The sequence below is a fragment of the Brassica napus genome, chromosome C8, assembly GCF_020379485.1.
Source record: "Brassica napus cultivar Da-Ae chromosome C8, Da-Ae, whole genome shotgun sequence".
Lineage (NCBI taxonomy): Eukaryota > Viridiplantae > Streptophyta > Magnoliopsida > Brassicales > Brassicaceae > Brassica > Brassica napus.
This window is the reverse complement of record NC_063451.1, coordinates 5,595,637-5,618,972: the sequence shown is the minus strand read 5'-3', so window position 1 is coordinate 5,618,972 and position 23,336 is coordinate 5,595,637. Positions and strand designations below refer to the sequence as shown.

Sequence of the window (23,336 nt, the reverse complement as noted above, 5' to 3'; positions counted from 1 at the left end):
CTCACGGTCTCGACCATCAGACGTCCTTCTCGATCATATAACATTAGTAGGTCATCCTTCATTCGTATTTCACAGCCCGCTTCCGTTGCTTGTCCAAGGCTCACGATGTTACTCTTTAGAGCATGAATATAGTACACGTCTTTTAGTATTTTCTTCGCGCCACCAGAGAAGGTAAATCGTATGGACCCTTTGCCTCTTATGTCGAGACGTGAGTCATCTCCAAACCTAACTTTGCCTGTAATCTTCTCGTCAAGTTGATAGAAAAAGGCTCGATTACCACTCATGTGATTGCTTGCTGCATTGTCAAGATACCATAAGTCTTGTGTGTCTTGATCTGCCTCAAAGATAGTTGGGTTTATCTTCTTCTCATTGAGATAGACCACCTCGTGCATCATCAACTCTTTAGCCTCCTGGGTATCCTCGTCTTTCCTCTCGGTGGCCTCTTGGAGCTTAAGCACTTTGTCTGGACAGTCGTTTGCATAATGCCCAAGCTTATCACACTTGAAACATGTGATGTGTGAGATATCATGTTGGGCTCCTTGTCGATAAGCTTCGCGTTGCTGTTGAAAATTGCTATATCTACCGCGACCTCGTCCTCTCAAGGAGTTCTATCGACCTCCATGTCCGCGTCCTCCACGTCCTCCAGACTGCTCTTGGTGAGACTATGTATTGGAATACAAGAGTTTGCTCTTATCGTCGTGCACTCCTTCTTCCTCTTCTTCTCCTATTCTTTCTTCATATGCCTTTAGTCTTCCAACGATGTCTTTGAAGCTTGTTGCGTTTAGATCAAGAACTTGCTCCAAAGACGCAACAATGTGGATATATCTCCTTCTCGGTAGACTTTTCAGGAACTTTTTCACAAGTTTAGGTTCTTCGATGATCTCACCTAGCGAGGCCGACTACGAAGTAATCTCGGAGAGTCTTCCAACAAACATATCAATTGTGTCATCTTCCTTCATCTTAATCCTATCAAACTCCGCCATTAGAGTTTGTAGCCTTGCCTCTCTTACTCTCTCAGCTCCAACATGCCGTGCTTTGATCACGTCCCAAACTGCTTTTGCTGTATCTAAGTCACCAACCTGTAGCGTCAAGGCCTCGGGAATGGACTGAAATATCAAGGCGATAGCCATGTCGTTTTTGCCTTCAGTTTTGACCCCGGGGTCTATTGCTTCCCATACTTTGTTAACCTTAAGAGTTATCTTCATTCGCATAGCCCAAACCGTATAGTTCGAAGAGGTTAACATTGGAAACTTTATGGAGGAGGAGCCGGCTTCTTTGTTCTTCATCACGAACTCTTCTTCTTTGGCATCACCCATCGCAACTGTTCTTGTTTGTAACTTCTTTGTTTGGCTCTTTCTTTGTTTGGCTCTGATACCAAATATAGAATCACAAACTATTTCAATAAGAAGTCCCTCTCTTATTAATCAATCACAATATCACAATAACTCAAACCGTAAATCACACCCAATGCATCATCACAAGTTGCATTCCCTATATATAAGACTAAATAACTCCTAATCTTAATAGTATATTACCACAAATCATATTTTCCTAATCCTTTTAGAAAATCATAAAACAAAGAAAAAGTAAACTTGGAAGTCAAGCTTATCCAACAGTTTATGTCCTTTAGTTATGGATGTTCTGATTGCTGGAATAGTGTCGGCGTTCTGTCTATTATCAGCAAATATCTTTCTGATTGTGTTTTGATGTTCAATTACATTGAATTATTCTAGTATGATGTCAGTACCGTAACGTTAATTGTTATTGACGGTTAATCAAACATCAAGTTTTGTAGTTTTATTAACTGTGATGCAAATATCTATTATATTAAATTAGAATTAAGACCTATTGATTTATGTTTAGTCCAACAATTAATTTTTTCACTTACTTGCTTACAAAAATAAATCATATACAGTAGAACTTCTATAAATTAATAATATTGGGACTTTGAAATTTTATTAATTTATAAAGATATTAATTTGCAAAACTTTCCTTATTTAGATTTCTTATTTTAAGATATATTTATTCTAAGATAAGAAAAAATATTTGATTTTAGTGTATATACATTAATTGTTATTTTTTGAAATTTGACATTTATATTAATTATATTATATTTTTTTTGATGAAATTTGAAATTTATTGATCAACATTTGAAATTTTTACAAACGATTAAAAGTTGTTTAGTGTCTTAGGTGCCAACGACAAACAAATCGAATGCTAAAGAGTAACTTGAAACCATCTTCTTAGTAACCCTTCCAATCTGTGGCCATGAGTGTATCGCAAAGAGCAAATGCGGTTCCGAACTGCCTTGTATATGAGTCTTCTTAATTGATCCCTCTGGATCCCTCGTTGCTGGTGACGCCTTGAATTTCTTTCCTTCCAGACGTAGTACACGGCAGTTTGGAATAGCATCCTTGCGAGAATTGAGTCGAGGCTTTTTCCTCCCATAGTACGTAGCCGATTGACAGTCCATGCCCAATCTGGGTTGATGTTCCGTCCAACAAGTGGTCTTGCCAGAGATTCCCATATCGTGTAAGAGTATGGGCAGGCGAAGAACAGGTGATCTCTTGTTTCATTTCTCTCTCCACAAAAGCCACAAACCTGAGTAATACCCCATGTTCGCATGCGATCTCCCGTTGATAACCTGTTCCTTATTGACAGCCATGTTATGAAGGAGAATCTAGGAACCCCCTGTGCGAACCATACCACTTTACACCAATCCACGTTACTTCTCCTTTCTCTTAGTTGATCCCAAGTTCTTGCCGCTGAAAACGTGGTCCTGTAATCATCAACCTCATGCTTCCATAGTATAATATCGCGCCCTTTAGTGGAGGAGGGAGCAGCCGCCGCTAAGATCTTGCCATAAAGCTCCCCGTACCGCCGACTCCTACGTCCGCGAATGTTCCACGTATTCCCCCTCGCCGCGTCACTGATTTTGGCATGGCGTGCTATACCCAGATAAGTGGTGCCCACCGCTCCTGTAATATTAAACAATTTCCCAATTCCAAGCCAATTGTCAAACCAGAAGGAAGTAGTTCTACCATCCCCGATATCAAATCTAACGAACTCATAGGCCACATCTCTTAGTTTCAGGAGCTTCCTCCATATCCAAGATCCATTTTGTTCTCCTCTCACATCCCAAAAGGAATTATACCTGAGCAAGTAGTGTCTCACCCAACTTACCCATAGGGAAGCCGGTTTTGTGTAAAGTCTCCAAATGAGTTTAAGGGCAAAGGCTCTTGCCGTGTCCTTGAATTTCCGCACACCCAGACCACCTTCGTCCTTAGGCAAACAGAGATCCTCCCAGCTGACCTTAGCTTTGTGAGTTTGTGTAGGTGAGCCCGACCATAGAAACGCGCTGCACATGCTTTCGATGGTGTCATAACACTTGGCCGGTAGGATAAAAGCCGAGCTCCAGAAGTTAACCATGCTTGTAATGACCGACTGGATCAGTTGTAGTCTTCCTGCAAAGGACAGAAATCTGTTGGACCAACACAGCATCTTCCCACGAATCTTTTCTATAAGCGGTTCATAGTCATGGCTGGATAGTGTCTTCGTTGTTAACGGCATTCCTAGGTACCGGATTGGTAGGGTACCGAGACTGATACCCATAGAAGCCGCAGTAGTGAGGAGAGCAGAGATGTTCCTTCCTGTAACATAGATTGAAGACTTTGCTACATTTATGTGTAACCCAGAAACAGATGCAAACCAGCGCATTACACCCAGAATACCCAATAGCGATTCGGAAGTCCCGTTGGTGAAGACCAGTATGTCGTCCGCGAAGCACAAGTGAGTAAGTTTTACATCTTGACACTGCTGATGATAACCAAATTCCCCCGCATCTGCAGCTTTGTTGATCATTTTTGATAAAACATTATTTAGGATGACATACAAGTAAGGCGAGAGAGAACATCCTTGTCGGATCCCTCTGGCACTCTGAAAAAAACCCTCCAAACTTCCATTCACATTGATAGAAAAAGCTGCAGTTGAGATGCATAACCTCATCCAGTGGATAAACTGAAGAGGCATTCCCATTGCTTGAAGCACCGAAGTAATGAAAGACCACTTGACCGTATCGAATGCCTTAGATATGTCAAACTTGATAGCACAATTTTACTTGTTCGTGCTCCTGTGGTATCCAGTGACCAGCTCAGAGGCGAGTAGTACATTTTATAAGAGAAGGCGATCTGTTATGAATGCACACTGGTTTGCTTCAACCGCATCGGGGAAAATGATCTTTAGCCTATTGGCTAGTACCTTGGAGATGACCTTGTATAGCAGATTACAGCAAGCGATTGGCCGATAATCCTTTAGCGTCTGTGCAGTAGTTGTCTTAGGTATCAGGGAGAGAATGGTTGCATTTACCCCAGCAGGCATGAATCCAAATACGAAGAATGATTGAACCGCCACAATGAAGTCCCTTCCGATGATTGGCCATGCTGCGATAAAAAATTCTTTAGTGAACCCATCTGGACCTGAAACTTTCCCATTTGGAAGTGAATGAAGCGCCCGTTTGATTTCCGTTGGTGTGATAGGTCGGACCATTGCAGCAGAATGATCACCAGGACACCTATAGGTCAGCAAATCCTGCAGAGCAGTTACCGAAATTACCTCGCTATTTGGATCCTGTCCTTGTAGGAATGATTGGAAATATGAGACTGCTTCTTTTTTGATATCAGGTAACGAAGTGAGGACTTCTCCTTCAGTCGTGACAAGTCTTCTAATTGTGTTTTTTGCATTCCTCGTTTGAACCATACTGTGGAACACCTTGGTATTTTGATCTCCAACCGAAAGCCAGCGAATACAAGACTTCTGCTTGTAGAATTTCTCCTCCACTCTAGCTAAGGTGTTCCATCTGTTAGCTGCCTCCGCTGCCCTCGCAAAGTTTCCAGGGGTTGGGTCTAATAGTGCTATGTTTTGACAGTCACACAGCACATCATAAGCATTCTTCGTACGAGCCGGTAGGTCCCCGTATTGCGTTTTGTTCAGCTCCCGCAGCGGCTGTTTCAGGAGTTTTAGTTTCTTGTGAAAACGTGAAAGGGCTGCTCTAGAATGGAACAGCGGTGGCGTTGTATCCCAGATTCGCTGAACTGTTGGTAGGAACTCGTTGTGCTCAGTCAGGTAGTTGAAAAAACGAAATGGTTTCCTAGCATCGTTAACATTTCCTGTCGTACGGATCAGACACCTTGCATGATCTGAGATTCCACCAGCATCGAAGTGCGCTGAGGAGCTTGGGTATTGACTCATCCAGCTTTGGTTTACCAATGCTCTGTCCAGTTTCTTTCCGATGGGGTCCTCCTCTCGATTGTTCCACCAAGTAAATAAAGCTCCCGTATAGGGGAGATCAGTAACCGAGCAGTCCGCCACTAACTCCTGAAACTGATACATACCCGTTAAGTCTCTACGATACTCCAAAGATCTGGAGTGCTCACTAGAAGCCAGTGTTTCATTAAAATCGCCAATCAAGATCCAAGGAAGCTTTAGGTGGCCATACGCAACTTTTGTGCCTCTGATTTCCTCTCATAGTCTGGTCCTTTCCTCTGCCGTGTTAAATGCATATATGGCTGAACAAATATATTGTTCTCCGGTGGAGGGATTCTGAATAGCACAAGTGATCACCTGTGCACTCATGTGCAGTCGTGTGACTACAACTTCATCCGTCCAGCAAAACCAGATTCTCCCCAAAGGATGATATTCGTAGTTAGTAAGAGAGTTCCATCCCGGCATAGCAACATTCATACACCACTGATGGTTAGATTCCTGGACTCGTGTCTCTACTAGGCAGCCATAAGAAGGCTTTTCCTCCTGTAACCATGATTTGAGGGCTCGATGTTTGCGTGGTAGATTGAACCCACGCATGTTCCATGCAAAGAAAGAAGTCATAACTTCCTACCGGAAGTTTTTTTTGACGATCCGTGCCTTCCTCCATATCCGCCTTTACTCATATCTTTAGAACCAGTTACTCTCCCCCGAAGTTGCCTTGGCACCGACCCCTGTTGCCTACTTGTCGATGCCACCTGCAATTCCTTTTCTTTTTTGCCATCCACTATATTTCCCCGAAACTCGACCTCTTCAACTTCCGTTCCACTTCCTTCTAAGCATGTTTCCTCCTCTTCATCGATGTCCTGTAAAGGACTAAATCTTGACGGGGAGATCGTAAACTCCTTTTCTCCGTTCACGTCGCCTGATGCCTTCACTCCCTTCCCGTTAACCCACACGTCAATGGTCTTAGAAAGCTCCTTAGATGTTTCAGATATCTTGCTCGTTTTTTCCTCGTGTGAAGATGCTACAGGTGAAAGCTCTTCCAGGTCCTTTATTAGATGCTCCATAGCGTTTCCCTCCTTAGGCATTGTCTCCACTGCTTCCACAATCCCAGTCTCGTCCCCTCCTCTTATCTTATCATCCTTCACACCAATATCCCTGCTACCCTCCACTTCTTTGCCCTTGCCTCCTCCGACAGTTATCCCTTCACGCGGCATCGAGGCGTAGATAGTTTCCCCTGTTCGCTTACTAAGGATTTTTATCTCCTTACTCGAACAGTCCTGTCCCTTATGTCCCCACCTGCAGCAGACATTGCAGCGGGGAGGGAGCCAAGGATAATTGACTTCGACTTCGTGTGAAGCTCCCGCTTTGTCCGTGAAAGTGATCTTTTCCACCAGAGTCTTATGTAGATCGACTTCCACTAGGATTCGGGCCATGTCCAGCCTCAACATTTCTCCGTGTTCGGATGCAGTTTCACAAAATGTCCCACTGCCCCAACCAGGCACTTCAGTCCTTTATGGGAATAAAGTGTGTTTGGTACTCCTCTGAGGTCAACCCAGAGTGGCATGGCTGACAAGTCTGGAGGATGCTGAGCAGACTCTGGGGTCCAGACATTAACCACCAACGGAATATCCGCTATATGCCAATACTTTCTTTGAATCACCCGGTTCCTCATTTGATCATTTTCAATTCGGAACAACACAGTATTCTTCGCAATAAACTGGACATCAATCTTGCTACCCGCCTTGGGAGCGGTCCAAATACGATTGACGGTTGCGTGAATTGAGCCCACGTGGGGAGCGTCTCCAATGAAGTAGCCCACTACGAAACTTTTCCAGAGAAGCTCCGCCTCGTCAAAGATCGCATCTGGGATTTGAAGTGTTGCAATGCCATCGACAATGTCGATAACAGGTTCCGCTCCTGCTCTACCGGCCAGGTCCTTCGACCATGGGCTTGATCGGACACGCTCTTCCTGCTTACCTCCGTCCCTCCCTTCCGAATGTTCTCCATGGTTTCCGGTCATAGATTTGTGCCGATTCTCTCCACCATCGCGTACCTCCGAAGCTGCTCCTCCGTCAGTTGACTGAGTGAGCAGGGCGAGAGATGATGCGCCACCGTCATGAGTCTCTGAAGCTCCGACTCCCTGGACAGCTGGTGGTGTAGTGAGCGACGTAGAGCTTTGAAGACTGTCCGTTTCATGCGTTGACCCCTTCGCCGGAGCTGCAGTGTCGCGCGAGGTCACGTCTGGATCCTCTGTCGGCTCGCTTGGATCACCAAGCTCAGATGCGATCGGATCTCCCATAGTCGTCGCTGGCTCGCCCATGAAATCGCCGGTTTGAGCTCCCGTGATAGGATCTCCTGGCAGCGTCGCTGGATCGCCATCGCCTGTAGCTCCCGTGATTAATTATATTATATTGTTTGGTGTATATAATATATATTGCATATAACTTAAATGTGGTATTAGAAATAATATTACTAAATCTCTTCAAAAATATATTAAGTGTTAAGAAAATATAAAGATAATTCCATGGTGAATATAGAACAAACAATATAATAATAGGTTTTTACTTATATAAAATATGTATACATATAAATTATTAATTTATAATTTTAGTGGGACCATATATTTACATAGAATTTTCTAAAAAATTATTATCTTATTATTTTATCGATTTGTGTCAAATTTTGAACCGGTCCAAGTTGGAACCGGCGAAATTTATGAATTTATATAAATTATTAATTTATCGAGTATTAATTTATAGAGGTTCTACTGTATTTTCTAACTGCATCTATTTAATGAAAAATCACGATCTTCTCTCTAACCTAAACAGTTACGTTTCTTTCTATAAAAAAACAGTTGGATTTATGGATTTTGCATTTCCAAAGGATCATGCTTAAAGCACAAAAATAAAATACATATTTCAACCATACGTTTCTTTAGTATGTGGATTTCTTCTCAAGTCATGCTATCGAAGGATTGTGCTTGCTCACCGTACAGATAACAATCACAAGCTTGCTGTGGAGATAATCAATCTGTCGTCATGGTCTTAAGTTCGTCACCGTTGGCAAGCTGAGAAGATGGCAATCTCAAGCTTTCCGGTTATTAGACACAAAGTGTCCTACATCGGACGTTGGAAGTGATCATAAGAAATATATAAGATAGATGTGTCAATCCACTTATCACCAATTGGTTTTAGGTTGGAAGCCAATCTAACTTAACATGGTATTAAAGCTCGATCCACATAGTCCAACCCGATTCACATCGGTCTGGCCCAAAGTTGCCCCACCGATCCTTACTCGAACATTCAGAGATTAATGCTCAAAGAGCCATCATTTCTAGGGGGCGTATTAGACACAAAGTGTCCCACATCAGAAATTGGAAATGATCATAAGCAATATATAAGATAGATGGGCCAATCCTTAGGTTGTCTCTTACTCTGTGTCTTTTTCAGTTTAAGTGACGGTGGCTGAAGCATTGATGATGGCTGAAACGTTGAGGGTGCGGTGGAAGAGGAAATACTACCTCTCGTTGCAGAGATACATGTATATGGAATGCTCAAAAGATAAATGAAATACTACCTCTCGTTGCAGAGGAGATTTTGTCAATTAAACCTAGCCTGACGGGAGCTCAAGATTCTTACATTTGGTACCTTCTAGAGTCAGGAACATATTCTGCAAAATCAGGCTACAAGATTGCTACTGAGACATCGCTTCATCTAGAACCTGCCCCAGCGAACCAAGCACACTTCAGTTGGTATAAAAACATCTGGAACGTGGCTTGTTCACCAAAACTCAAGCTCCTTGCGTGGAAAGTACTTCACCAAGCCCTCCCCACTGGATATAACCTGCAAAGAAGAGGCCTCTTAAGTAACACATCGTGTGTTCACTGTGGCGAAACGGAAACTAGTGATCACCTGTTCCTCCATTGCACGTTTGCAGCTCAGGTTTGGGAACTGGTTCCACTCAAAACAACCTTTTGCTCTACTGCTTGTGCCTCCTTTATCTCAGCTCTTGAAGGATCCAGGCTCTGGATATGTCTCCCACCTACGGGTGTCTCCGGAGATATCTTTTTTTCTGGATCATCTGGGCACTGTTGACGACGCGCAACCAAATAATCTTCGAATCACGCCACACCTCCCCCCTCAATGTGGTGACAAAAGCGATCGCAAGTGCTCAGGAATGGACGCACGCTCAAGTTGCTGAGAAACAACACACCAACCCCACGAGAGATCTAGGGCTCGCTCCACCACGATCGATCCCAACTGGTACGATGATTTGCAACACAGTTGCATCCTGGAACCTGACCACGACATCAGCGGGACTCGGCTTGATCTTCAACACACAGGACTCTCCGCCGCAACAAGGATGCCAATCGCAAACCTTAGTACAATCGGCGATCCAAGCAGAGGGTCTAGCGATTCGGTCAGCTCTATCCCACGCCATTCATCTTGGCTTTACCAAAATCTGGCTTCGTTCAGATTCCCTTGGCATCAACAACGCCATCAACTCGATTACAAAACCGAAGAACCTCCATGGAGTCCTTTCGGATATCGAGAATCTATCATCTTGTTTCCATTTCTGTTTTTTCTCTTTTGTTCCCCGTGAACAAAATGGGCCTGCGGACTGTGTTGCAAAGGCCTCCCTATGTAACATGACCTCATCTTGGGTCTAGACCCCATCTTTATAAAATGCTTGTTGTTCAAAAAAAAAAGATAAGTAATTTACTATTTTCTTTCATTCATTATCTTGGTCACCATTTAGAACCTATGTATTTTTTTGGTAGATTGAGTTATATCCACGTAAATGTGATATCACTTTCACATAGTTTCTATAATCAAAACCCTATATATATATATATATGTGATATTCAGTTTACTATATTTGCAATAATATTAACCACTTTAAATGAGATATTCAGTTTTTGTCTTATATATTAAAACAGAAGTCACAACCTTGATTCATGTGTGATTTTTAAAAAAATGGACCTAATGGACTTATTCCTAGAAAATCATATTACATTTAATCTTTAATCTTATCATTTAAATTTTGGGCATACCAGAAATTTTTATTGGGCTATCAATAATTGAATTTAAAGAATAGATGATCCATTGGATTTATAGATAGTATAAATTAAATAGATATATTTTAATGTTGTAATATTATACCTCCACATGTTAAATATTTAAATATTTGTCAATGTTAACTTTTTAAATTATAAAGATTTTTTTTTTAAATAACAAAAATCGTATTATCTAACAATGATTAATTTTTACTACCTTAAACCAATGAAAACAAATTTTAAACTATATAGTTTATTTTAAAAATTAAACAAAAATTAAATGTTTAATTATTTACTCGATAATATAAATCTATGAAGAAGAAAGTTTAATTTTTTAAAAACTTTCTAAATTTGTGAAATGTTACAATATCTTTGAATATGACAATAAAACAATATTTTACTAATCTGTATATTTATATAGTTATGATTTTAATAATGAAATAATAATCCGAAAATATATATATAGAAGAAGATACAAATACATGTGAAAGTTTAAAACAATCTATTCCATGAAAAAAAAATATACCGTAAACTTATTATGTTTTCAAAATTGATAGACACATATATTATAATATATACCAATTTAGAATTGAAAACAAAATATTTATATAAAAATAAATGAAAACAAAAATCCGCGCAACCGCGCGGATCGAGATCTAGTAGAATATTATAATTCATGCTCACAGATACAAAATTTTTAATCATCAAGTAAAAGTAGTTTCTTATTAAATTTGATATTGTTTCTTAACCACCAATAAAAGTTTGATTTTCTACTTACTGAAATTCTCTCACACAATCATCTAATAAATATTGAATACTGAAATAACTCGGATAAAATATTTTGTTCCATTTAAGTATCGTTCAACACGAATATTCGTTTAACATATTCGAAATTTAAAACTCTTTTAATTGTATCGTTTCATGGAAATTTTACTTCCTAAAAGTTTACAATAAATTAAATCAATATCTCTTCCTAACTCAAATAAGCCCTTACACAATTAGCGGTATAGGGTGTTATTGGTTGAAGCGGTAGCTTTCTATTTTTTGCTGTAAGATTTAGGTTTTAAATTTTTAGATTTTTAATTTATTTTGCAGTAGAAATTTTTTCAGAGAACTAAATAAAAGCTCTAGAGAAAGTGTTTTCTAAAGCTAAAATATTTTTTATTTTAATGTTTTGGCTTTGGATTCAATTTTAAAAATAAAAGCATGATTGATTTTAAAAATGGATGTAGAAATTAAAAGTCCGTCTACAGTTTCTGACATAAAAGCATGATTGCTTTAAAAGATGACTCTAGAAATTAAAAAAGCTGTACACAGCTTCTAAAGACGCTACCAATCACCCCGATAGTCTTTTGGCTCTTTATTATTCAATTTGTTTTTTTATGTTATTATAATATAGTCTTTTGGTTCTTTACTCTTCAGTTTTGTTGTTTCTATTATATTCTTACGATACTATTTTTTTAATGTCTCATGCAGATAAATGTTAACAATTTTGAAAGTCAAACAATTGACAAGGCAATGAACCACGAATTACTTAGAATATAATATTTGTCTGAAAAGATTGACTGGAAAAATTTCTTGATTTGGTAACAAGAGGTAAAACTAAATTGGGATAGCACATTTGAAATTGGATAAATACATTAAAATAAATGATCGGTAAGTACTTTATCGAGGACAAAACAGTTAATCATGCAGTTGTTTTTGTGGGGAAATAGATCATTTACACTACGGTAACAGTATATTGTTGACCCATTATTAGTATAAACCAAAATGGGGCTGTTAAACTATTAATGGGCCTCTACAAAATATGAATGGGCCAGCTATATTTATCACAGTTAAAACCCAAAATCCATCGACCTCCGACGATTAAACCGCACCGCCGTGTCGTCTTCGTCGTAGTTTCCCCCAGTAGATGAACACCTTCTTCAAACTCGGAAGCTTGATCAGAATCACTGCTTCCCGTCTTTCTTCAAATCAACACCTTCGCGACGCCGGATCCTTCGCTTCTTCTGCTATTCCCAAACCTCGTTTCTTCTCCAAGGGCACCGAAGGCGAAAGCGCGCTTTATCACCACGCGCGCATGTTCAGGAAACCACTATCCACAAGCTTCAAATTCAACCTTTCCAACTCCGTGAGCCTTATGGGTTTCGTCGATCAACCTATTCGAGTCATCGATACGGAGCCTGATAGGTTCGGTGTTTCTACTTGGCTTAGAGTGAAAGACCCGCGTGATCCGAACCGGAGCTTTAGGTCAGGTTTGTTCGATTCTGCTTAATTGACAAATAGGGTTCTTGATTTTGCGATTCAAAAGCTTAACTCTTTGGTGTTTTGTTAGCAACACACAATGCTCGAGTCCAATCTGTCTTGTGACGTAGGATTGATAGAGAGTTTGATTTAATGACAGGATACCTCTTAGTATTTGGGACGTTATGGCACGGAAATGCGTTGCGCATTTGAAGCCAAAGGACTTCATATTTGTCTCTGGCCGCCTTGTTTCTTACGACAAGAGCTCCGGTAATGAAAACAGCGGCTTTGGTTTGGATTACCAGGTTTGTGTCTGACCATAATGTCTATATCCTTACTTCCACCAGCTTCTCCTGATGTATGGTGTATATTAGTTGTGTAGCCAAAGCTCTGTTTAGGTCTATGTTATAAGCAACTTCATGTTCTTAGTATTGACGCTAAGTTATTTTGCAGGTTAAAGTGTCAGAGGTGAGTCACGTGATGGCTCCACCAAGTCACCTCTTAGATTCTGAGATACCCAAAAAGCCAAAATCAGAAACAGGTCTTTATATCTCCTAAGTATCATCCTCTCATCTCTATTGATAGTTAGTATGAAGCTTCTGTTGAATCCCCATTGATTAAAAGCATCTTGTAATTAGCTGAATGTACATTGAAACATGTTTATATTTTGAATGTTAGTTTCGTCATTTTACAAGGAAAGATGATAACTTTCTGTGTTTAGTTGTGTCTCTTGAAGTGGCGAGAGAAGATGCTATAGAAGAGTCCAAGAATGGTGATATTGACTTGTGGGAAGCCTTCTTTGCGAATCCAGACGATTGGTGGGACAGGAGGAGAAGTAAGAACAACCCGAGGCTGCCGGATTTTAAGCATAAAGATACAGATCAAGCTCTCTGGCTTAGCTCAGATACACCGGTTTGGGTTACTAGTCACCTTGAATTGTTAGACCAGAGAAGAGGAGATGATACAGAAGAATCTGAGCATGATGAGATTCACCTGTGGAAAGCCTTGTTTGCGAACCCAGACGAGTGGTGGGACAAGAGGAGAAACAAGAAGAGCCCAAAGCTGCCTGACTTCGTGCATAAAGATACAGATGAAGCTCTCTGGCTTAACTCGGATACACCGGTTTGGGTTACTAGACAACTTGAACTGTTGGACCAGAGTAAACCAGATGGTATAGAAGAACCCAACGATGATAAGGTTTACTTGTGGCAAGTCTTCTTTGCGAATTCACACGAGTGGTGGGACAAAAGGAAAAGTAAGACGAACCCGAGACAGCCTGACTTCAAGCATAAAGATACAGGTGAAGCTCTCTGGCTTGATTCAGATGTACCGGTTTGGGTTACTAGACAACTTGAATTGTACGACCAAAGTAATTCAAACAAGAGCTGCTACGATCAGGAACAAACAGGTGGTGGCCGTCTTGGCGACTGGGTTTAGGCTTAGATGTTTCTTTAGATATATTACAAAATGTGTTTCATCACTCTTATTTTTATCATCTTAAGATCGTTTACGCATAAAGAGAGTTAGATGAATTTTATTGTCTAAAAGAAAGTTCCATTGTTCCTGCAACATTTTCCCAATTTTACAATTTAAAACGATCACTGTCTGTATTATCCAATTCATGTATTCGAACAGCATGCACTGAAATTCGAAGAAAATAACTGATCACATACATGCATACATATGTTTGTGACATAAATAGAGGTATTCCAAAATACCTCTTTTATTTTAAATAACTAGTATAATGTCTGTCTGCTGATTCTTCTAGAAGAACCTCAGTGATGAATAGAATATACCCTCTGTCACAGTAGGATTTTTAGGTTTATCACGGGAAGAGGAAAAAGAGGATCTTCAAACTGGAAGACTTCACTGTCTAAACCGATCAATGATTCTGCACTGCCCCATGATATTCTAGGTGGAGTCTATCCCAGAAAGAAAGCATTGTTAGCTTTGCATCATCGCATAGTTCTCAGCTGGAATTGAAAAGAAAACTCTGAAGTTCTGTTATGACCGTATCTGGTCTCTCATTTATGTCAAGTTACCTAAGTTAGTGGGTTGATCGAGCCGGGATTAATGGGTATACCATGTCAAGTTACTTGGATTTTCAACTTAAAATCAATCGGCTATAATTATAGTGGTCTAAGTCACTTATATACTCAAGTCTCTTACATATTTTCAATGTGGGATCTTCTCTCTAACAATTTAACTCTTGAAATCACAGTCAAAACCTGAGTTCTTGCCTATCAAGATGTTGGTTACTTGGATCGTAACTCGAATAGTTGTGAATTATATACTTTGATAATGAATGAATCGCGCACGATGTCACTTTCCTTAAAAAGTATTTCGACCCTATTCCAAGCCTTTGGTTTACACGAAATCCATTTGTAGGATAAGACAATCAAAGTCTCGTTCTTGTTCTAGGCTAAGATGCAAGAATAACAAATAGAGCTTTAATGTTTATATGTGTTTCTACAAAGATTTTTGATGATCTTTGAACAATGAATCTCTCTCTCTATTAACTAGTTTCAGATTTTCTTGTGATTCAAGTTATGAAGTTATGATTTTCTATTGCCTACAACTCCTTATATAGAGTACTAAAGGTTGCAAGGGTTAGCACTAACTGTTACAATGGTTAGCACCAACTGTTGTAATGGTCCAAGAGTTACAACTGTTAACTCCAACAATTGCAATGGTTAACCAAAAGTCATAATGGTTCTTTACCAAAGGTTTTAATCATCAACGGTTGCAATGAACTATCACCAAAAGTTGCATCGGTTCATCACTAGTAGTTACAATCACAAACAGTTGCATTTGTTCATCTAAACAATTGCAATCTTTCACTTTAATGGTTGCAAGGATTCACTTAAATATCTAACGATCCTCCCTCATTTAAGTCAAATCATTGATTCACTAATAATTAACACATATATCAAACTCATGCATAAATGAAAATGTTACTAAGAATTGAATTTTCATCTTAGTATATTACACATTCCAAATGCCCGAAAATCAGGATGTCCTACGTATTGAATCCCTCAACCCATTTTGAGCACATGAAGATAACACACACACGTGTTTCCACACTACTATAAGTGTTAATACTTGACACTATTATAAGCCATTTGTCCATATCCATTCATGAACGCATACAAAGCCAAGTCCCAGTTTATTGAATCGGCATCACTTCACACTCATATAGGTAAATACTTTCAGTCATGCACCTGCAAATGCACTTTTTCAAAGTATTTATTAAGAACATAATTTCAACCTAGCCCTTTCTTGCAGGTCCAAGCACATAGCTTGAGATGATATAAAAACATGTGCTTCAATTTTTAAGTCTAGGCTTTCCACATTGAATTAACCTCTAACGTCGTATTAGAGGGGAATTGGATATCCCACCATTAAGGATTTCAAATGGACTTGAAACTCATCCCTAACAGACTTAGTTACCAAGTCTCTAGCTAATCATCTCGTCAAATGATATGCTACCTTTCTTTCAGACCGAACAAATTCTTTGGTAATCACCTCTGACTGATCAGCTCCCATACTGTGTTATATATATCTAACGCCAGGTGTCGCGACTTACCATTATATACTTAGTTACAAACCTTAACCAAGATTTCTTCATTATCAAAATAGATAGAAACTTGTGATACTATTTCAGTCACAACGGAATCTCTTAAATTAAATTCCTTAGCCAGTATGCCTATTTACCGGCATATTCTAATGCTACAAACTCTTATTCTATAGTCAAATTTTTCATCCAATTTTGTTTCTTGGAAGCCCATGAAATGGCACCTTCCCAAGCAAAACTACTCAACCCCTTATAGAAGAATAATCTTCTATATTGATAATCAAACTTGCATCTAAATACCCTTCTACCATCATAGGGAGTCTGACATATAACAAACCATAATTTATGATTTCATTCAAATACTCGAGTTGTGATATTTCTTGTCATATATAAGGCACAAGCTTCACACTCACATCCATGGGAGTCCTTAATAATCTCACAATTGAAATTTTTAACAACTTTCTCAGCGACATAAGATTGTATCAAATATAGTTCTATATTTGTAAGTGTGATTTAAATTTCAAGAATCATATCAACCTCCTCCATGTCTTTCATTGCAAAACTTGATGACAATAATGCTTTTGTAAGCTTTATTTGTCTATGGCTAGTGCTAGAGATCAATATGTCATCAACATATAAATATATGATTGTTCTATTACTGGATTCATCAATTAGTTATATAAACACTTATCCTAATGGTTTAACTCAAACCACTTGATAAGATAATCTCATCAAACATTTGATGTTACTGACTAAGTGCTTTCTTTAGCTCATTCAAATAAACATATACACTTCATATTTATTACAAGGCAAAACAAGACCTTTTGGTTGCTTTATATACACTTCTTTCTGAGCCATCGATCTATACCCATGGATCATAGTCCATAGCACCGACCATGAACATTATGTTTTTCACTCATGACGGCTCAGCCTTAACCACAAGTGATTCGCATCCACATGGATGCAAGTCACATTATTCTGGTGACATTATATTCGCACCTTTTCAGTAACATTATGTTTGTAGTCTTACGTAACCTGATATTTACACCCTTTTGGTGACATTATATTCACACCCTTTCGGTGACATTACGTCTGCACTCTTTCGGTGACATTATGAACACACCCTTTCAATGACGTTTATATTCACACCTTTTTGGCGATGGTACATTCGCACCCTTTCGGTCCCAAACCGTTTGCACTTTTTCGGTCCCGAACCATTCGCACCTTTTCGGTCCCGAACCGTTCGCACCTTTTTCGGTCCCGAACCGGTCGCACCTTTTTTGGTCCCGAACCGGTCGCACCTTTTCGGTCCCGAATCGTTCGCACCTTTTCGGTCCCGAACCGTTCGCACCTTTTCGGCCCTGAACCGTTCATACCCGTTTGGATCACGACACATTTGCACCCCTTGGATCACGACACGTTCGCACCCCTTGGATCACGACATGTTCGTACCCCTTGGATCATGATACGTTCGTACTTCTTGGGTCACAATGCACCCGCACACTTTGGATGACGTTACATGATCGCACATCTTCAAAAGTCTATTTGCTCAAGCATTTCCAACTTTCCAAACTTTGATTTTATTTCTCACACAAATACAATAGTTATAGTTCACAATAAAAATACTCTTTAAGATTGTTGGTTAGTTGGGTTGTAACCCAAATAGTTGTGAATTATATACTTGGATAATGATTGAATCATGCACGAGGTCACTTTCCTTAAAGAGTATTTCGACCCTATTCCAAGCATTTGGTTTACACGAAATCCCTTTGTAGGATAAGACAATCAAAGTCTCATTCTTGTTCTAGGCTAAGATACAAGAATAATAAATAGAGCTTTAATGCTTATATGTGTTTTTTCAAAGATTTTTGATGATCTTTGGACAATGAATCTCTCTCTCTCTCTCTATTAACTAGTTTCAGATTTTCTTGTGATTCAAGTTATAAAGTTATGATTTTCCATTGTCTACAACTCCTTATATATAGTACTAAAGGTTGCAATGGTTAATACCAACTGTTACAATGGTTAGCACCAACACTTGTAATCGTCCAAGAGTTACAACTGTTAACTCCAACAATTGCAATGGTTAACCAAAAGCCATAATGGTTCTTTACCAAAGGTTTTAATCATCAACGGTTGCAATGATCTATCACCAAAAGTTGCATCGGTTCATCACTAGTAGTTACAATCACAAACAGTTGCATTTGTTCATCTAAACAATTGCAATCTTTCACTTTAATGGTTGCAAAGATTCACTTAAATATCCAACACAAGAAAGTGTGCGACTTTGAACCTCATTTGGGAACATGTGGATGGGTATTTTCAATCATCACTGAGTCTTATGATGAGAAAATTGCCTCATACTCCGGATCCTACATTGCAGGTCGGTATATTGTATTCTGGTTTTAGAGATGTTGTGACTCGAATGTGGATTGTACCATTCGAATGATCTATTGAGAAATGTATCTATCTATTACTGAGCTTTCATGATGTGCCTCTGGCAATAAAACCGATGTTTGATCATTTCCAATCAATAGTGATTACGTCAGGCACCCTGAGTCCAGTTTATCTGTATACGTGTCTTCTTAGTTTCAACCCTGTTGTTAGCCAAAACTTTTACATGGCAGTGCCCTGCCCAATGGTTATAAGTCGAGGTAGGTGTGAAAATATATATATTTCTAAATACTGACGTTGTTGTTTTGTCTTTTTACCTATCTAGTTTATTTTTCTTGTGTTCTTTCAGTGATCATCTTCCTGTTTGCAACAAATTTGACATGAGAAGTGATCCTGGTAGGACTCACGGAAAGCTTTTGTTAGAGATTGTATCTATTGTTCCTGATGGACATGTCTGCTTCTTTGTTAGTTACCCACACAAGATATCATTAATTTCTATATGGAAGGAAACTGGAGTTCTATAAACGCAGGGTATTCTTTTAAACTTTACCAAACTTTTGCATGAAGTGGAAATCTTTAGATGATACCTTAATGAATTTGTAGTCGTTATAGGCATTAATGTATACTTGTTTCGTATGGTGACCAGTGCTCTTCAGCTTATGTAGGACATAAACCAGCAGAAACTTTTGTTTTGGAAACACAAGATGGTGTCGACACATAGTTACAACTGGAAAATTATCCGTGAGAGTTACATGGTTTTGGTAATTTCAAAGACATTGATCAAGTTTTGTTATTTGAGTGGCAGAAGAAAGGTTGAGAATGTTAGTAATTCAAAAAGTATGGGTTTTGTGCACTGTTTTTTTTTTTTCTGTTGACTTGGAATATCCGGCCAGCCGAGATCCAACCGACTAATTCTTGGGGACGTCCACCGTCGCCAGACAGTCCATTGCTCGCAAGGAGAGTTAGATACCCAAGTCGTCTGGCCACGATGGGTAATTTGACCCCTAAGAACTTTCCGAGCCTCCTTCACCACCCGACCACACTGGCAAGGTTTGTTTCTAAGGAAATTGGTGAATATTATGGACAGAAAAATTCTGTTAACACGATATGGTTTACTGATTTGGAGAAGATGGCTGAGAATGATGAGGAAGGCATGGTTTATTAGTAATTACTACAAGAAAACGTGGGAGTAACGACTACGATTTACGACTACAAATGTGTAGTCGCAAATTACCTTCGACTTTACGACAAAGTTACGACTACCTGAATGTTCGTCGTAACTTAGACTTAATTTTGCTACTAATAGTTCTCGTCGTAAATTGGTCATAAATTAACTTCTCGTTTACGACTACACTTTCATGTAGTCGTAAAGTAGTCGTAAATATACGACTAAAAAACATCGACGCTGTACCATCTGATTAACGACCAATTTACGAGGAATGTAGTTGCATATTGGTGGTTACGTTATTATCAAACGTAAATTCGTTGTAAACCTACCAAAATCGAAATTTCCCTATAAATATGATATTCTCCCTCATTCTGAAGATGCACAAAAAAAAACGAGAAAGAGTAAAAAAAAAAAAATGTCTAGAAATATCTATGAGCTTCGGAGTTGGATGTATACGCATAAAGATTCAAGTGGAAGAGTAACAGAAGAATTTCTCAACGGAGCAGAGATGTTCATGTACAACGCCGGACAGACGTCCCTCACACTAGAAACAGGTAAAATGTTTTGTCCCTGTCGTAAATGCAACAATACCAAGTTTTCTGCTAGTGAAACGGTTTGGAAACATATAGTAAATAGAGGATTTACTCCACATTACTATATCTGGTTTAACCACGGAGAAGCTGATAATAGGAATGAAGCTAGTAGTAGTAATCAGGTTGAAAATGTTCGTAACAGAGAGGAACCACATTTACCTTCTGAAAGTTGTAACCTTTAAGAGGATCATATGGTAGATCATGATAGGATGCATGATATGGTTACATATGCATTTCGTGAAACAAGATCAGTAATAGAGGAGGTAGAAAATGTAGAGGGGCCTAATTTGGATGCAATAAGATTTTATGAGATGCTAGCAGCAGCTAATGAGCCAATTTATGAAGGTTGTAGAGAAGGTCTTTCTAAATTATCATTGGCAGCTAGGATGATGAATATCAAAACTGATCATAACTTACCTGAAATTTGTATGGATGCATGGGCTGAGTTGTTTAAAGAGTATTTGCCTGGAGATAATCAGTGTGCTGAATCTTATTATGAGATTCAGAAACTGGTTCATAGCCTTGGTTTACCTTCGGAGATGATTGATGTGTGTATAGACAACTGTATGATATACTGGGGTGAAAATGCGGAATTGTTAGAGTGTAAATTTTGCAAGAAGCCACGATATAAACCGCAAGGACGTGGGCGGAATAGGATGCCGTACCAGCGGATGTGGTACTTACCTATCAAGGATAGACTGAAGAGATTATATCAATCTGAAAAGACGGCAGCAGCGATGAGATGGCATGCAGAACATACTCAGAAGGAAGGCGGGACCAATCATCCCTCTGATGCAAAAGCGTGGAAACACTTGAATTCGGTGTACCCTGATTTTGCAAGCAACCCCGCAACATTTATCTTGGGCTCTGCACAGATGGCTTTAGTCCATTTGGAATGTCTGGAAGACAATATTCGCTTTGGCCAGTTTTCTTAACGCCATACAACCTTCCACCAGAGATGTGTATGGGAAAGGAATTGCTTTTCATGAGTATATTGATACCTGGGCCAAAGCATCCGAAGAGGTCCCTTGATGTTTTTCTACAGCCTTTGATAGAAGAATTGAAGGAATTATGGTCAATAGGCGTGCAGACATATGATTGTTCAACGAGAACAAACTTTACAATGTGAGCAGTTCTTTTGTGGACCATTAGTGACTTTCCTGCATACGGGATGTTGTCAGGTTGGACGACGCATGGAAGGCTATCTTGTCCTTATTGTATGGGAAGAACAGACGCATTTCAGCTGAAAAATGGTTGGAAGACGTCATGGTTTGATTGTCATCGGAGATTTCTTCCCATTAATCATCCGTACCGAAGGAACAAGAAATTGTTTCGGTGAAAAAGGATTGTACGAGACACCGCTCCGCAATATTTATCTGGAGAGGAAATCGAGAAGGATATTGATTTCTATGGTGCATAAGACACAGACAAGAAAGGGGGTAATTGGCATACTACTGCAAATATGTCTGCTGGTTACGGGACACAGCATAATTGGCACAAGAAGAGTATATTTTGGGAACTTCCATATTGGAAAAATCTACTTCTATGCCACAATCTTGATGTGATGCATATAGAGAAGAAATTCTTTGACAACATCATCAATACATTGTTGAACATCCCCGGGAAGACAAAAGATAACAAGAACTCAAGGTTGGATTTGCCTGCATTATGTTCTAGGATTGAGCTGCATATTAGAAACGATGGGAAAATTCCGGTTCCCATTTTCAGATTGTCAGCGAAAGCAAAAGCAGCGTTGTTCAAGTGGGTGGCATCAGATGTGAAGTTTTCTGATGGATATGTTTCAAATCTATCCAGATGTGTTGATCAGCAGGGACAGAAGTTTTCAGGGATGAAGAGCCATGACTGTCATGTGTTTATGCAACGACTTCTACCATTTGCATTTGCGGAGTTGCTTCCAAAAAATATTCACGAGGCACTTGCAGGTAACAAATAAAGCTATTATTACTTCTTCTTGGAAAAAAACTTATGAAAAGTATCTTACGTTGGCTTGTACATTTGCAGGCATCGGAATTTTTTTCAGAGATCTTAGCGCACGCACCTTAACTGTAGATGTCATCAGACAACTTGATGAGAATATCCCAATCTTGATGTGCAACTTGGAGAATATTTTTCCTCCGTCATTTTTTGACGTCATGGAACATTTAGTTGTCCACCTTCCGTGCGAGGCATTGCTTCGTGGACATGTTCATAACAGATGGATGTATCCTTTTGAGCGAGCCATGAAATATTTGAAAGGGAAAGCCAAAAATCTGGCTAGGGTGGAAGGTTCAATAGTTGCTGGGAGTTTGAATGAGGAAACATCACTTCACATCGTACTACTTTGGGTCCCAAGTCCGAACACGGAAAACGACTACGAGCAGATATGATGATGGTGGTGTTATGCCGACATATATTGTTGAAGATGTTCCAGACATATTCTGTCAGATTGGACGTCTAGGTGGGAAATTGAAAGAAGTTTGGTGGTCGAGTGAAGATGATGCTCACAGTGCCCACACATATATACTTCTTAACTGTGAGGAGATTGAGGCATTTGAAAGGTAATTAAAATTAATTTGACCGTTACATATTTTTACCACACACACACATATATATATATATATATATATAGTACTCTTTAATGATATATATATTGGCATAAAACGGCGATTTCGTTGCCCAAGTCGTAGAAGCTATACCAGGGAGATCAACCAATGATCTCAACAAAAGGAAAGACCAACATTTTGTGAAGTGGTTGAAAACGCATGTATACACATCACAATATAATACTTAAGGTTGATTATGAAGTTATATATTTATATATATATATATATATATATGTTGATGATACAGGTTGATTATGATGATCCATTCTATCCTCAGTGGTTTCACGAAATGATACAAGGTCCGGTCGCTAAGGTCACCACAGCATCAATGTATTTCACACGAGGCTACACTTTTCACACTTACGGATATGGAAGTCGGCGAGCAACAATGAACTATAGAGTATGTGTGAAAGGTGAAACTGATTTCTATGGAATCTTA

General features: G+C 39.3%; 2 protein-coding genes across 3 annotated transcripts; one reads left to right on the top strand and one right to left on the bottom strand.

Moving 5' to 3' along the window:
• Positions 1-6,706: 6,706 nt before the first annotated feature.
• On the bottom strand, positions 6,707-10,205 carry LOC106432643. Its single transcript, XM_048766664.1, has 2 exons — positions 9,177-10,205; positions 6,707-9,107 (listed from the first exon to the last, which is right to left on the bottom strand). Exon 2 carries the CDS (start codon positions 7,583-7,585, stop codon positions 6,707-6,709), a length of 879 nt encoding a protein of 292 aa, XP_048622621.1. The 5' UTR covers positions 7,586-9,107; positions 9,177-10,205.
• A 1,958-nt stretch (positions 10,206-12,163) lies between these two features.
• On the top strand, positions 12,164-14,178 carry LOC106432624 (protein OSB1, mitochondrial). 2 transcript variants are annotated; one of them, XM_013873474.3, is made up of 4 exons: positions 12,164-12,571; positions 12,726-12,870; positions 13,019-13,106; positions 13,302-14,178. In XM_013873474.3, the coding sequence occupies exons 1-4, from the start codon at positions 12,234-12,236 to the stop codon at positions 14,000-14,002; spliced, it is 1,272 nt and encodes a 423-aa protein (XP_013728928.1). In that variant the 5' UTR covers positions 12,164-12,233; the 3' UTR covers positions 14,003-14,178. The 2 variants fall into 2 exon arrangements, with proteins under 2 accessions (XP_013728928.1, XP_013728926.1); XM_013873472.3 differs by having other exon boundaries at positions 12,165-12,571; positions 13,287-14,178.
• The last annotated feature ends 9,158 nt before the right edge of the window (positions 14,179-23,336 follow it).

Bases quoted from the DNA above. Each gene is read 5' to 3' on its own strand.
- LOC106432643 (XM_048766664.1), bottom strand. From the start codon at position 7,585: ATGGGCGAGCCAGCGACGACTATGGGAGATCCGATCGCATCTGAGCTT.
- LOC106432624 (XM_013873472.3), top strand. From the start codon at position 12,234: ATGAACACCTTCTTCAAACTCGGAAGCTTGATCAGAATCACTGCTTCC. The intron at 12,871-13,018 runs GTTTGTGTCTGA...GTTATTTTGCAG, and splicing joins GCTTTGGTTTGGATTACCAG to GTTAAAGTGTCAGAGGTGAG. The intron at 13,107-13,286 runs GTCTTTATATCT...TTCTGTGTTTAG, and splicing joins AAAGCCAAAATCAGAAACAG to TTGTGTCTCTTGAAGTGGCG.